General features: G+C 48.0%; 1 protein-coding gene across 3 annotated transcripts in view; it reads left to right on the forward strand.

The window, feature by feature from the left end:
- The window catches only part of LOC122562579 (rabphilin-3A-like), a 311,952-nt gene that overhangs the window by 219,166 nt on the left and 78,331 nt on the right, over positions 1-14,455 (forward strand). For all 3 annotated transcript variants that reach the window (XM_087999953.1, XM_043715536.2, XM_087999954.1), the window contains exon 6: positions 13,128-13,290. In XM_087999953.1, the coding sequence (XP_087856079.1) occupies positions 13,128-13,290 (163 nt within the window). The remainder of the gene's footprint in view (positions 1-13,127; positions 13,291-14,455) is intronic.

The raw sequence follows: 14,455 nt of genomic DNA on the forward strand, positions 1-14,455 counted from the left end.
CAACTGCCTCCCTGCACTGCAGCCACTGTGTGTACCATCATCAACTGCCTCCCTGCACTGCAGCCACTGTGTGTACCATCATCAACTGCCTCCCTGCACTGCAGCCACTGTGCATAACATCATCAACTGCCTCCCCGCACTGCAGCCACTGTGCACACCATCATCAACTGCTCCCCGCACTGCAGCCACTGTGCATAACATCATCAACTGCCTCCCTGCACTGCAGCCACTGTGTGTACCATCATCAACTGCCTCCCCGCACTGCAGCCACTGTGCACACCATCATCAACTGCCTCCCCGCACTGCAGCCACTGTGCACACCATCATCAACTGCCTCCCCGCACTGCAGCCACTGTGTGTAACATCATCAACTGCCTCCCCGCACTGCAGCCACTGTGCATAACATCATCAACTGCCTCCCTGCACTGCAGCCACTGTGTGTACCATCATCAACTGCCTCCCTGCACTGCAGCCACTGTGCATAACATCATCAACTGCCTCCCCGCACTGCAGCCACTGTGCATAACATCATCAACTGCCTCCCCGCACTGCAGCCACGGTGCACACCATCATCAACTGCCTCCCTGCACTGCAGCCACTGTGCATAACATCATCAACTGCCTCCCCGCACTGCAGCCACGGTGCACACCATCATCAACTGCCTCCCTGCACTGCAGCCACTGTGTGTACCATCATCAACTGCCTCCCTGCACTGCAGCCACTGTGTGTACCATCATCAACTGCCTCCCTGCACTGCAGCCACTGTGTGTACCATCATCAACTGCCTCCCTGCACTGCAGCCACTGTGTGTACCATCATCAACTGCCTCCCTGCACTGCAGCCACTGTGTGTACCATCATCAACTGCCTCCCTGCACTGCAGCCACTGTGTGTACCATCATCAACTGCCTCCCTGCACTGCAGCCACTGTGTGTACCATCATCAACTGCCTCCCTGCACTGCAGCCACTGTGTGTACCATCATCAACTGCCTCCCCGCACTGCAGCCACTGTGCACACCATCATCAACTGCCTCCCTGCACTGCAGCCACTGTGTGTACCATCATCAACTGCCTCCCTGCACTGCAGCCACTGTGTGTACCATCATCAACTGCCTCCCTGCACTGCAGCCACTGTGTGTACCATCATCAACTGCCTCCCTGCACTGCAGCCACTGTGTGTACCATCATCAACTGCCTCCCTGCACTGCAGCCACTGTGTGTACCATCATCAACTGCCTCCCTGCACTGCAGCCACTGTGCACACCATCATCAACTGCCTCCCTGCACTGCAGCCACTGTGTGTACCATCATCAACTGCCTCCCCGCACTGCAGCCACTGTGTGTACCATCATCAACTGCCTCCCCGCACTGCAGCCACTGTGTGTACCATCATCAACTGCCTCCCCGCACTGCAGCCACTGTGCACACCATCATCAACTGCCTCCCTGCACTGCAGCCACTGTGTGTACCATCATCAACTGCCTCCCTGCACTGCAGCCACTGTGTGTACCATCATCAACTGCCTCCCCGCACTGCAGCCACTGTGTGTACCATCATCAACTGCCTCCCTGCACTGCAGCCACTGTGCACACCATCATCAACTGCCTCCCTGCACTGCAGCCACTGTGTGTACCATCATCAACTGCCTCCCCGCACTGCAGCCACTGTGTGTACCATCATCAACTGCCTCCCCGCACTGCAGCCACTGTGTGTACCATCATCAACTGCCTCCCTGCACTGCAGCCACTGTGCACACCATCATCAACTGCCTCCCTGCACTGCAGCCACTGTGTGTACCATCATCAACTGCCTCCCCGCACTGCAGCCACTGTGTGTACCATCATCAACTGCCTCCCCGCACTGCAGCCACTGTGTGTACCATCATCAACTGCCTCCCTGCACTGCAGCCACTGTGTGTACCATCATCAACTGCCTCCCTGCACTGCAGCCACTGTGTGTACCATCATCAACTGCCTCCCTGCACTGCAGCCACTGTGTGTACCATCATCAACTGCCTCCCTGCACTGCAGCCACTGTGCACACCATCATCAACTGCCTCCCTGCACTGCAGCCACTGTGTGTACCATCATCAACTGCCTCCCCGCACTGCAGCCACTGTGTGTACCATCATCAACTGCCTCCCCGCACTGCAGCCACTGTGTATACCATCATCAACTGCCTCCCCGCACTGCAGCCACTGTGCACACCATCATCAACTGCCTCCCTGCACTGCAGCCACTGTGTGTACCATCATCAACTGCCTCCCTGCACTGCAGCCACTGTGTGTACCATCATCAACTGCCTCCCCGCACTGCAGCCACTGTGTGTACCATCATCAACTGCCTCCCCGCACTGCAGCCACTGTGTGTACCATCATCAACTGCCTCCCTGCACTGCAGCCACTGTGCACACCATCATCAACTGCCTCCCTGCACTGCAGCCACTGTGTGTACCATCATCAACTGCCTCCCCGCACTGCAGCCACTGTGTGTACCATCATCAACTGCCTCCCCGCACTGCAGCCACTGTGCACACCATCATCAACTGCCTCCCCGCACTGCAGCCACTGTGTGTACCATCATCAACTGCCTCCCCGCACTGCAGCCACTGTGTGTACCATCATCAACTGCCTCCCTGCACTGCAGCCACTGTGTGTACCATCATCAACTGCCTCCCCGCACTGCAGCCACTGTGCACACCATCATCAACTGCCTCCCCGCACTGCAGCCACTGTGCATACCATCATCAACTGCCTCCCCGCACTGCAGCCACTGTGCACACCATCATCAACTGCCTCCCCGCACTGCAGCCACTGTGTGTACCATCATCAACTGCCTCCCCGCACTGCAGCCACTGTGCACACCATCATCAACTGCCTCCCCGCACTGCAGCCACTGTGTGTACCATCATCAACTGCCTCCCTGCACTGCAGCCACTGTGTGTACCATCATCAACTGCCTCCCCGCACTGCAGCCACTGTCTGTATCATCATCAACTGCCTCCCCGCACTGCAGCCACTGTCTGTATCATCATCAACTGCCTCCCCGCACTGCAGCCACTGTGTGTACCATCATCAACTGCCTCCCTGCACTGCAGCCACTGTCTGTATCATCATCAACTGCCTCCCTGCACTGCAGCCACTGTGTGTACCATCATCAACTGCCTCCCTGCACTGCAGCCACTGTGTGTACCATCATCAACTGCCTCCCCGCACTGCAGCCTCTGTGTGTACCATCATCAACTGCCTCCCCGCACTGCAGCCACTGTGCACACCATCAACTGCCTCCCCGCACTGCAGCCACTGTGTGTACCATCATCAACTGCCTCCCTGCACTGCAGCCACTGTGTGTACCATCATCAACTGCCTCCCTGCACTGCAGCCACTGTGTGTACCATCATCAACTGCCTCCCTGCACTGCAGCCACTGTGTGTACCATCATCAACTGCCTCCCCGCACTGCAGCCACTGTGTGTACCATCATCAACTGCCTCCCCGCACTGCAGCCACTGTGTGTACCATCATCAACTGCCTCCCCGCACTGCAGCCACTGTGTGTACCATCATCAACTGCCTCCCCGCACTGCAGCCACTGTGTGTACCATCATCAACTGCCTCCCCGCACTGCAGCCACTGTGTGTACCATCATCAACTGCCTCCCCGCACTGCAGCCACTGTCTGTATCATCATCAACTGCCTCCCTGCACTGCAGCCACTGTGTGTACCATCATCAACTGCCTCCCTGCACTGCAGCCACTGTGTGTACCATCATCAACTGCCTCCCTGCACTGCAGCCACTGTGTGTACCATCATCAACTGCTCCCCGCACTGCAGCCACTGTGTGTACCATCATCAACTGCCTCCCCGCACTGCAGCCACTGTGCACACCATCAACTGCCTCCCCGCACTGCAGCCACTGTGTGTACCATCATCAACTGCCTCCCCGCACTGCAGCCACTGTGTGTACCATCATCAACTGCCTCCCCGCACTGCAGCCACTGTGTGTACCATCATCAACTGCCTCCCCGCACTGCAGCCACTGTGTGTACCATCATCAACTGCCTCCCCGCACTGCAGCCACTGTGCATACCATCATCAACTGCCTCCCCGCACTGCAGCCACTGTGCATAACATCATCAACTGCCTCCCTGCACTGCAGCCACTGTGTGTACCATCATCAACTGCCTCCCCGCACTGCAGCCACTGTGCATAACATCATCAACTGCCTCCCCGCACTGCAGCCACTGTGCGTACCATCATCAACTGCCTCCCCGCACTGCAGCCACTGTGCACACCATCATCAACTGCCTCCCTGCACTGCAGCCACTGTGTGTACCATCATCAACTGCCTCCCCGCACTGCAGCCACTGTGCACACCATCATCAACTGCCTCCCTGCACTGCAGCCACTGTGTGTACCATCATCAACTGCCTCCCTGCACTGCAGCCACTTGCACACCATCATCAACTGCCTCCCTGCACTGCAGCCACTGTGTGTACTATCATCAACTGCCTCCCTGCACTGCAGCCACTGTGTGTACCATCATCAACTGCCTCCCCGCACTGCTCCCTCTGTGCATAACATCATCAACTGCCTCCCTGCACTGCACCCTCTGTGCATACCAACCAGATATATTGCAATAGAGCAACATGTAGGTGAACCAAAAGATGTATGTGAGGTAGAGAATACACTGAAACTTTTAGGATATTTCTTACCAGCCTACAGTGTGGGTAGGAACCCGCAAGTGGGGTTGTTAGCTAAAATTTTGAAGACAAAGGTTCACAGGCAGCAATGGCTGCACTGAAGCTCAAACCAAGTTATTGTAGCTGTCCTCCTCCTCCTCTCTCAGTTCATACTGAGAAGTTAATGACAATTTTCAAGTCTCGAAATAGGATAACAGTGGTAAAAGGTTTGGGAAGCACTGGTTTAACATCAGTGGTGGTTGAGGTTTAGAGACAATAATTGGAGGAAACAAACTAACAGGCACTCTGAGAGTTTGAGTTAATTAAGAAACCAGCATAGATTTGTACAAAGCAAATTCTACTTGACGAATCAAAATGGTTTTTTTGAGGATGTAATAGAGAACGTTAGTGAAGGGGAAGCACCAAATGTTTTCTATCTGGATTTTTAAAAAATAATTGATGAAGAACCAAAGATAAGGCTGATTGAAATACAAAATAAGGCAGATAGAGTATAAGGGCCAGTATCATTGGGATAAATGGTAAGTGTTTTTCAAGATCCTTGAAGGTGGTAGGATGTGCTGACAGTAGTTAATAAGGCATATTGAATATTAGATTTGATAAACAGAGATACAGATTACAAATCAGAAAGTTACGCTGAGCTATTCTATAGCTGAGTTTCAGTCATAATTAGTATTGCATCTTGTCCCAGTTACTGCACTTTAGGAAGAATGTAATGGACAGGGTGCAAAGGAGACAAGGACAAAGGTATAAATACAGGAAATGATAAACAGACAGTGACAAGAAGGGATAGAAAGTACGAATCTACAAGTCAACCAATAATTAAGACTAGAATTTACAAAGACAATGAAAGGATAAAGCTAAAGACTCCGTATCTGAATGTACATAGCTTTCAAACAAAACAGATGAACTGATAATGTAAATAGAAATGATACAGACAAGGTGACTTATGGGAGTCATGTTCAGACCCCTAGCAGTAATCATGTGGCAAGGAAGATCATAAATGAAGAAATTAATGAGAGCGCACTAGAAAGGCATACTAATAATCATGGGAACTTTGAATCTACCTAATCAATAGAAAAGGAGCCTAGATTAGAAGTTCATAGATTTTCAGGATAGTTTCTTAAAACAGCATATTCTGGAGCCAACCAGAGAACAAGCCATGGTATTGTGCAGTGAGATTCGGTTAATTAATGACACTGTAAAGGACAGCAGGTCAGTCAGCATCCAAAGAGCAGGAGAGTTGACATTTTGGGCAAGAGCCCTTCAATTGACTCTGATTCTCCAACATCTGCAGTTCTCACTTTCACTTAATTAATCATGCCACTGTTAGTGACCATAATACAATTGAACATTATATTCACTTTAAGGGAGCGAACTGTGGGTCCAAGATAATTCTTTAAAAAGTAAATTTAAAAATTATGAAGGCTTGAAGCAGAGTTGGCTAAAGTGAATTGATAAAATAGGGTAAAGGACAGGTCAACAGACTTTTAAGGGGATATTTCAGAATATACACAACAGATACATTCCAATGAGTAAGTAAAATTCCAAGGGACGGACCCTACCATCCGTGGTTAATTATATATGTTAAAGATAGTATCAAACTAAAAGAAAGAGTATATAATTGTGCAAAGTTATGTGGCTGGTCAGAGATGGAATGTAAAAGATAGCAAAGCTAATAAGGTGGGAATAATCAGAGAATGAGAGGCCAGCTCAAAATACAAAACCAGTTGGTAAGAGTAAATATTTAAAGGAGAAAATAATGAACAAAATGAGCATTTGTCCTCAAGAAAATAAGGCTGGAGAAGGAAGAAGAGAAAGAGAGGAATTGGCAGTTGAATTGAACAGCTATCTTGAGTTGGTCTTTGTTATAGTGAATAAAATAAGATCCCAGAAACAGCAATAAATACAAAATGGAATGGAGGGAGGAACCCGGGGAGATTACAATCACCAGATAAATCATTTTGAGTGTATTGTTGGGTCCATGGGCTGATAAATGCCCAGTCCTATTGGATTTCTTCTTAAGACCTTCAGAGAAGTGGCCAGTGAGATAACTGATAATTGGTTTTAATTTTCCAAAACTCCCGCTTGAATCTGGGACAGTCCCATTAGATTGGAAGATAGCAAGTGTAACTCCTTAATTCAAAAAAGGGATAGAAACAGAAAGCAACAAACAATAACCCAGTAAGCTTAGCATCAGTTATTGGGAAGATGCTCATTACTACCTTCTCAAAAACAATAAATGCTAGCATAGCCAGCAATGCACACAAACCATGAACAAGTACTTTTTTATTTTAAAGTGGACAGAGTGACAGCCAGCATGTACCAGATGGGCTGAATGTTCTCCTTCTATGATGTAATGTCTCTATGACATTTACATTTCGGTTTCAAATGAGTAAGTTTTTTAGTTTTTTGTTATTGTTGTGGGATTGTCATCCCTTGGGAGAACAAAGCTTCTAACAATTTTTGATCATGCTGCAAGTGTTCTCAACATATGAAACTAGCAAATTCTGAACAATCACTGTCAATACGCTGACACAGCCTGGGATCATAGCCTTAGGGAAATTTCTGAACTTTGGAATGCAGGGTAAGAATATAGCAAAGCCTAAACAACCATCATCATGCAACCGGAGGCACACAACTTTAGAGACAAATTTGGTTAATTTCCTTCAAGCCTACCCTCCCTCCTGGGGCATTCATAGAAAAACCCTGCCAGGCCCACCCTTGTGTCGCTCTCTATTCCACTGAATCCCGAGCCACCTACTTCCCATCCCACCTCTCGATTTACTGCTCAATGGGTTTTACATCATGTGCTCTAGTTTTGAACAGGAGACTGGAATCAGAACTGTAAGTGAAATCTGAGACCTAAAGTGCCACCGTCCAATGCCAAGGGATCTGGTCTCTTCAGCCCTACACTCCTCCCTCCTTGATTGCTGTTAAGAATTAAGATTGGGGCTAAGGTTTCAACGAACCAAAAGTTACCTCAACAGTCAGTGTTTCACTTTTAACCCACAATGTCCCACTGCTGGCTTCCTTCTCCTTTTTCAAAGGGGAAAATGCTCAGTTTGTTGGCGTACAAGAAAAAAACCTAATTAATGGAGGACCTGCAACTACCAGGTCTGCAAATCCCAGACCTAGGTTTCCGTTTCCCAAGGATTTCCATGATTATTTTGGCTGGAGGATGTGGACAATTGGTCTCTCCTCGACTTTCAGATTGTTTAAATGAGATGTGAGGTCTTACTGGCAGACCACCATTTCAATTTCCTTCTGGGACAAGGTTATAGATGCTGATTTGGTGGAGCTCGCACGAAAGACAGGACCTTGTCAAGTCCATTCAGGTCATTTAATCTGAGTGGGACCTGCTGGTGTATTCACCCAAAAAAAAACCCTTTCTTCACTCTAGTGATGAGCACCAAGTGGTTCTCATTGACTATGAGATCCTTGACTGGGGTTGATAACCTGGGTCAATCCAGGAGTCCCGGCTGACCAATATAAACAGGGGATTCAGAATCTCCTCAGTTCAAGAACTGACTGCAAGCTAGCTGGCCACAGTGTGTACTGTGCACATGTAAATAAAGGGTGACTTGGTGACAGAATACCAGCCTCTATGCAGTTATTTCATTCACACATATGTATTTTATCACACTTTACTTGATTACGGATGGCCTCTTTAAAATATGTAATTAAAAGTGTGGCTGATGCTGAGCATTCTTCTAACAAAGCTTCTGTTATGACCGAACAGTCAGCCACCACAAGGCATTCTCAGCTAGCAGATCACAACTGTCTGGTAATAGGGAAAACATCAGCATGTACCCAGGAGGGGAGATCAGTCAAACATCACCCCTACTGATGAACTCCATGTGAAACTGCTCAGACAGCAGCTGGATTGCTCTGTGTGAGGCTGCCTTGGGGATTCGAATTAGATTTAAATGGAATAAAGATTTCAGCACAGCCTTCTCCCAGAGAACAGATACCACATTCAAATGAGCTGGTGCTGCAGACACTTATGCGCTAAATCTCATTGCGCACATTGTTAAACTATAAAAGGACCTCTCACAGCACCACTGCATTCCTCCATAAATCCATAACTGAATAAACCCTTTCTATGTGCCATATGGTGCTGCACAATAAAAATGTTGATGCTGACCACACTCGTTCCTTTGCTGTACATGTGTAATTACGTTCATTACAACATAAATCATTGATTTTAAAATGGAATAATTTGGGACTTTGTGAATGGAGTGTGAATCGCCTATCTGAAGGAATACACCCTAAATTGAATATCGCTGGGAATATGTGCTGAGCAGAAATATTGAAAGACACACATAGAACCTACAACATGGAATGTGCTCCTTGTCCGAGTGTGTGAATAAGACTCTTGAACATGGGAGTCTCACTACCCTTTTAGGAGAAAGTGAGACTGCAGATGCTGGAGAAGTCAGAGTTGAAAAGGGTGGCGCTGGAAAAGCACAGCAGCTCTGGCAGCATCCAAGGAGCAAGAGAGGCGATGGTTCGAGCATAAGCTCTTCATCAGAAATGTTGGTGAATGTCTGATGAAGGACTTATGCCTAAAATGTTGACTCTCTTGTGTCTCAGATGCTGCCTGACTTGCTGTGCTTTTCTAGCATCACGCTTTTAAGGCCCTGGCCCCATACTCTGTGTGGTAAAAACAATGACTGCAGATGCTGGAAACCAGATTCTGGATCAGTGGTGCTGGAAGAGCACAGCAATTCAGGCAGCATCCGACGAGCAGCAAAATCGATGTTTCAGGCAAAAGCCCTTCATCAGGAATAAAAGCCTTTTATTCCTGATGAAGGGCTTTTGCCCGAAACGTTGATTTTGCTGCTCGTCGGATGCTGCCTGAATTGCTGTGCTCTTCCAGCACCACTGATCCAGAACCCATACTCTGTGTGTCAGTGACAAAAAGCAAACTTTGCACTCAACTTCCACTAAATGAGATACATCTTTACCAAACCTCTTAGCAAAAGTAGAGTCGCAGATAGATAGGATAGTGAAGAAGGCGTTTGGTGTGCTTTCCTTTATTGGAAAGAGTATTGAGTACAGGGGTTGGGAGGTCATGTTGTGGCTGTGCAGAATGTTGGTTAGGCCACTTTTGGAATATTGCGTACAATTCTGGTCTACTTCTGATCGGAAGGATGTTGTGAAATTTGAAAGGGTTCAGGATGTTGCCAGGGTTGGAGGATTTGAGTTATAGGGAGAGGTTGAATAGGCTGGGGCTATTTTCCCTGGAGCGTCGGAGGCTGAGGGGTGACCTTATAGAGGTTTATAAAATCATGAGGGGCATGGATAGGATAAATAGACAAAGTCTTTTCCCTGGGGTGGGTGAGTCCAGATCTAGAGGCATAGGTTTAGGGTGAGAGGGGAAAGATATAAAAGGGACCTAAGGGGCAACTTTTTCACGCAGAGGGTAGTGTGTGTATGGAATGAGCTGCCAGAGGAAATGATAGAGGCTAGTACAATTGCAACATTTAAAAGGCATCTGGATGGGTATATGAATAGGAAGGGTTTGGAGGGATATGGGCCGGTTGCTGGCAAGTGGGACTAGATTGGGTTGGGATATCTGGTCAGCGTGGTCCAAAGAATCCATCAATCATTGTTTTGTGCATTCATTGTCATTTATCAAAATACCTTTGAATTTATTTGGTCCTCAGAAATATTCATATGGCCTCGATGTATTTGGATTCCACTCCCTACGTCCCTATGTACACAGTGCACAAAACTAGATTTCAGAACAGAATCTTGATGAAAACAGAACATTACCCACTATTAACAACTCTTAGAAACTCCTTTTAAGGTCTTTTATTTCCACCTCTCAAGCAGCTTTTAATCTATTTGTTATGGCCCCCTCATTCCATAGCCTCTAATTTTCTCTAATAATTTCCTTCATCCACTTCCTTAAGGAAGTCCAGATTCACCAATTTCCTGTCTGAAATTTGTGTTGGCTCCTTCATGTAAGTATGTGGTAATTTTAACTTCAATTAAAATTTGAAATTTTCCCTTCCACAGATGTTAAACTAAGTTGCTTATAATTAGCCAAACAGCTCCATCTGTCCTTAATGAAAATTTGCATAAGACTGGCCCCTGTCCAGTCCTCTTGCACAAACAGATTCTGAACACACCATCGAAACATAAGGTGTGGGAGTGCACGCACACACAATTTAATGCCTCTGGGCAGAAGAGAACAAGGCATTGTTAGCAGAGCTGACTCATGCATTCCCCAGCCCTAACAGTCAGATGGGAATTTTAAAATGCAAGTACATGGACCTGAAGAGATTGTCTGACAACAGAGCTTCTTTTGTGCATGGGCCTCGCAAACCTCTAGGCTATTCTGACCCTACCTAGCTAACATGTTTCTCCCTGAGTCATCCAATCAAAAGTGATAGATACCTGTTATTCCGTTTCCACTCCTTTCTGTTAAGTAATGATTCCAAATCTCCTCCTTGAAATGAAATGTGGGAATTAAAATCTCTCCCTATTTAGCATGCAGTCTTGTTATGCTCCCACAAACACCTAGCCAATACCATTTTAAGACCAACTCCATATTTTATGATGCGGAGGAGCCGGTGTTGGACTGGGGTGGACAAAGTTAAAAATCACACAACACCAGGTTATAGTCCAACAGGGTGACGTTGTGTGATTTTTAACTTTGTCCATATTTTATAACTTCTACTATTTACTTCCTCGCTTTCCTCACGAATCTTGAAATTGTCATGTTTACCTCAATTCTGGTGTAATTACTTATTAAATATGTAACTGCATGGGTTAGGTTAGCACAAGAGAGAGAAATGATTTGAGGATTTTGCTGATTGATTTTAGTGAGCAGTGGTGTGAGGGTCCAGGGTTGACTGGTTTGGCTAAATGTCTCGTTTCTGTTCTAGGTAATTCCAGGTAATTCCTTTCAGTCTTTTTTCTCATTTTTAACAATTTCACTCCCTTCTCCTGTAGCCTTCGCTTCCCTTTAATCAATGATCTGAAGTATTAATGAAGAGCTTGACCACTCCTCTACGTATTGCTTTCTACTAATTTACTCCTGTGTTCTTGTAAGACTTTGTCTCACATTTGACCATTTTTCTTAGAGTCATAAAGATGTACAGCACGGAAACAGACCCTTTGGCCCAACTCGTCCATGCCGGCCAGATATCCCAACCCAATCTAATCCCACTAGCCAGCACCCGGCCCATATCCCTCTGAACCCTTCCTATTCATATACCCATCCAGATGCTTTATAAATGCTGCAATTGTACCAGTCTCCACAACTTCCTCTGGCAGCTCATTCCATATATGTACCATCCTCTGCGTGAAAAATTTGCCTCTTGGGTCTCTTTTATATCTTTCCCCTCTCACCCTAAACCTATGCCTTCTAGTTCTGGACTCCCCCACTGCAGGGAAGATAACTTTGTCTATTTATCCTATCCATGTCCCTCATGATTTTATAAACCTTTTTAAGGTCAACCCTCAGCCTTCAATGCTCCAGGGAAAACAGCCCCAGCCTATTCAGCCTCTCCTTATAGCCCAAATCCTCCAAACCTGGCAACATGCTTGTAAATCTTTCCTGAACCCTCTCAAGTTTCACAACATCCTTCCAATAGGAAGGAGACCAGAATTGCACGCAATATTCCAAAAGTGGCCTAACCAGCTGCAACATGACCTCCCAACTCCTGTACTCGGTACTCTGACCAATAAAGAAAAGCATACCAAACGCCTTCTTCACTATCCTATCTACCTGAGACTCCATTTTCAAGGAGCTATGAACCTGCACTCCAAGGTCTCTGTTCATCAACATTCCCTACAATCTTACCATTAAGTGTATAAGCCCTGCTAAGATTCGCTTTCCCAAAATGCAGCACCTCACATTTATCTGAATTAAACTCCATCTGCCACTTCTCAGCCCATTGGCCCATCTGGTCAAGATCCTATTGTAATCTGAGGTAACCCTCTTCACTGTCCACTACCCCTCCAATTTTGGTGTAATCTGCAAACTTACTAACTGTACCTCTTATGCTCACATCCCCTTTACTGCCCTATTTACTAAGGCTTCATGACTACGCTGATTGCCTTAACTGGTCCACATTTGGGAATATGACTGCTTAAAGAGTGTGAACAAACTCAAACTGATGGAAATACTGAATAACGGAAACCTGGTTCAGAATGGCACTGTGGGACACACAAATGTCACGGTGATTACAATTCAGTCAAGGATATCTCACAAGGGGGTACAATTTAAACCATCATACAAATGGCCTGGAAGTTTCCGGTACTTCATACGAGCACTAGCTATCTAAAGTAGAAATTCATTCCATTCACAAAACTTAGATTCTTTGCCTTGATGAACACACCAAAATGATGTTTGGTGTAGCATTTGAGAGTCTGAATTTTTTTGTTAACAACTAAATTGAATTTTTCGCTCCAGGTCTGGAAACGCTCCGGTGCTTGGTTTTTTAAAGGTTTGCCCAAACAGGTGTTGCCAGAACCAATGCCGATTAACAAACAAAATCTGGAATTGGCGAAGGGAGAACATCCTACACAGATACCACCAGGTCCAGAGCAGAAAACTTCTCACAAGATCACAAGAGGTAAGTCAAAACTCTGTTCAAAATCAGAGTGGGGTCAAAAATGGTGACTAGTAGGAGAGCAGGAACAGGTAGCATGGGTGAGGGAGAGTGAGGAGATAAAGGTACAGCAGCAGGGGGATGAGATCCAGCAGCCCAGGGTGGGGCAGGAACAGGCTGCAAGATGGTGAGATCCAGCAGCCCAGGGCATGGGTAGGATCAGACTGCAAGGTGGTGAGATCCAGCAGCCCAGGGTGGGGCAGGATCCTGCTGCAAGGCGGTGAGATCCAGCAGCCCAGGGTGGGGGCAGGAACAGGCTGCAAGGTGGTGAGATCCAGCAGCCCAGGGTGGGGCAGGATCAGACTGCAAGGTGGTGAGATCCAGCAGCCCATGGCATTGGCAGGAACAGACTGCAAGGTGGTGAGATCTAGCAGCCCAGGGCAGGGGCAGGAACAGACTGCAAGGTGGTGAGATCTAGCAGCCCAGGGCAGGGGCAGGAACAGACTGCAAGGTGGTGAGATCTAGCAGCCCAGGGCAGGGGCAGGAACAGGCTGCAAGGTGGTGAGATCCAGCAGCCCAGGGCATGGGCAGGAACAGACTGCAAGGTGGTGAGATCCAGCAGCCCAGGGTGGGGGCAGGAACAGGCTGCAAGGTGGTGAGATCTAGCAGCCCAGGGCAGGGGCAGGAACAGGCTGCAAGGTGGTGAGATCTAGCAGTCCAGGGCAGGGGCAGGAACAGACTGCAAGGTGGTGAGATCCAGCAGCCCAGGGCATGGGCAGGAACAGACTGCAAGGCGGTGAGATCCAGCAGCCCAGGGTGGGGCAGGAAAAGGCTGCAAGGTGGTGAGATCCAGCAGCCCAGGGTGGGGCAGGAACAGACTGCAAGGTGGTGAGATCCAGCAGCCCAGGGTGGGGGCAGGAACAGGCTGCAAGGTGGTGAGATCCAGCAGCCCAGGGCATGGGCAGGAACAGACTGCAAGGCGGTGAGATCCAGCAGCCCAGGGTGGGGCAGGAACAGACTGCAAGGCGGTGAGATCCAGCAGCCCAGGGTGGGGCAGGAACAGACTGCAAGGCGGTGAGATCCAGCAGCCCAGCATGGAGCAGGAACAGGCTGCAAGGTGGTGAGATCTAGCAGCCCAGGGCATGGGCAGGAACAGACTGCAAGGTGGTGAGATCCAGCAGCCCAGGGC

This window comes from Chiloscyllium plagiosum, unplaced genomic scaffold (assembly GCF_037043375.1).
Source record: "Chiloscyllium plagiosum isolate Xiang-an unplaced genomic scaffold, Cpla_swu_hap1 HiC_scaffold_24, whole genome shotgun sequence".
NCBI lineage: Eukaryota > Metazoa > Chordata > Chondrichthyes > Orectolobiformes > Hemiscylliidae > Chiloscyllium > Chiloscyllium plagiosum.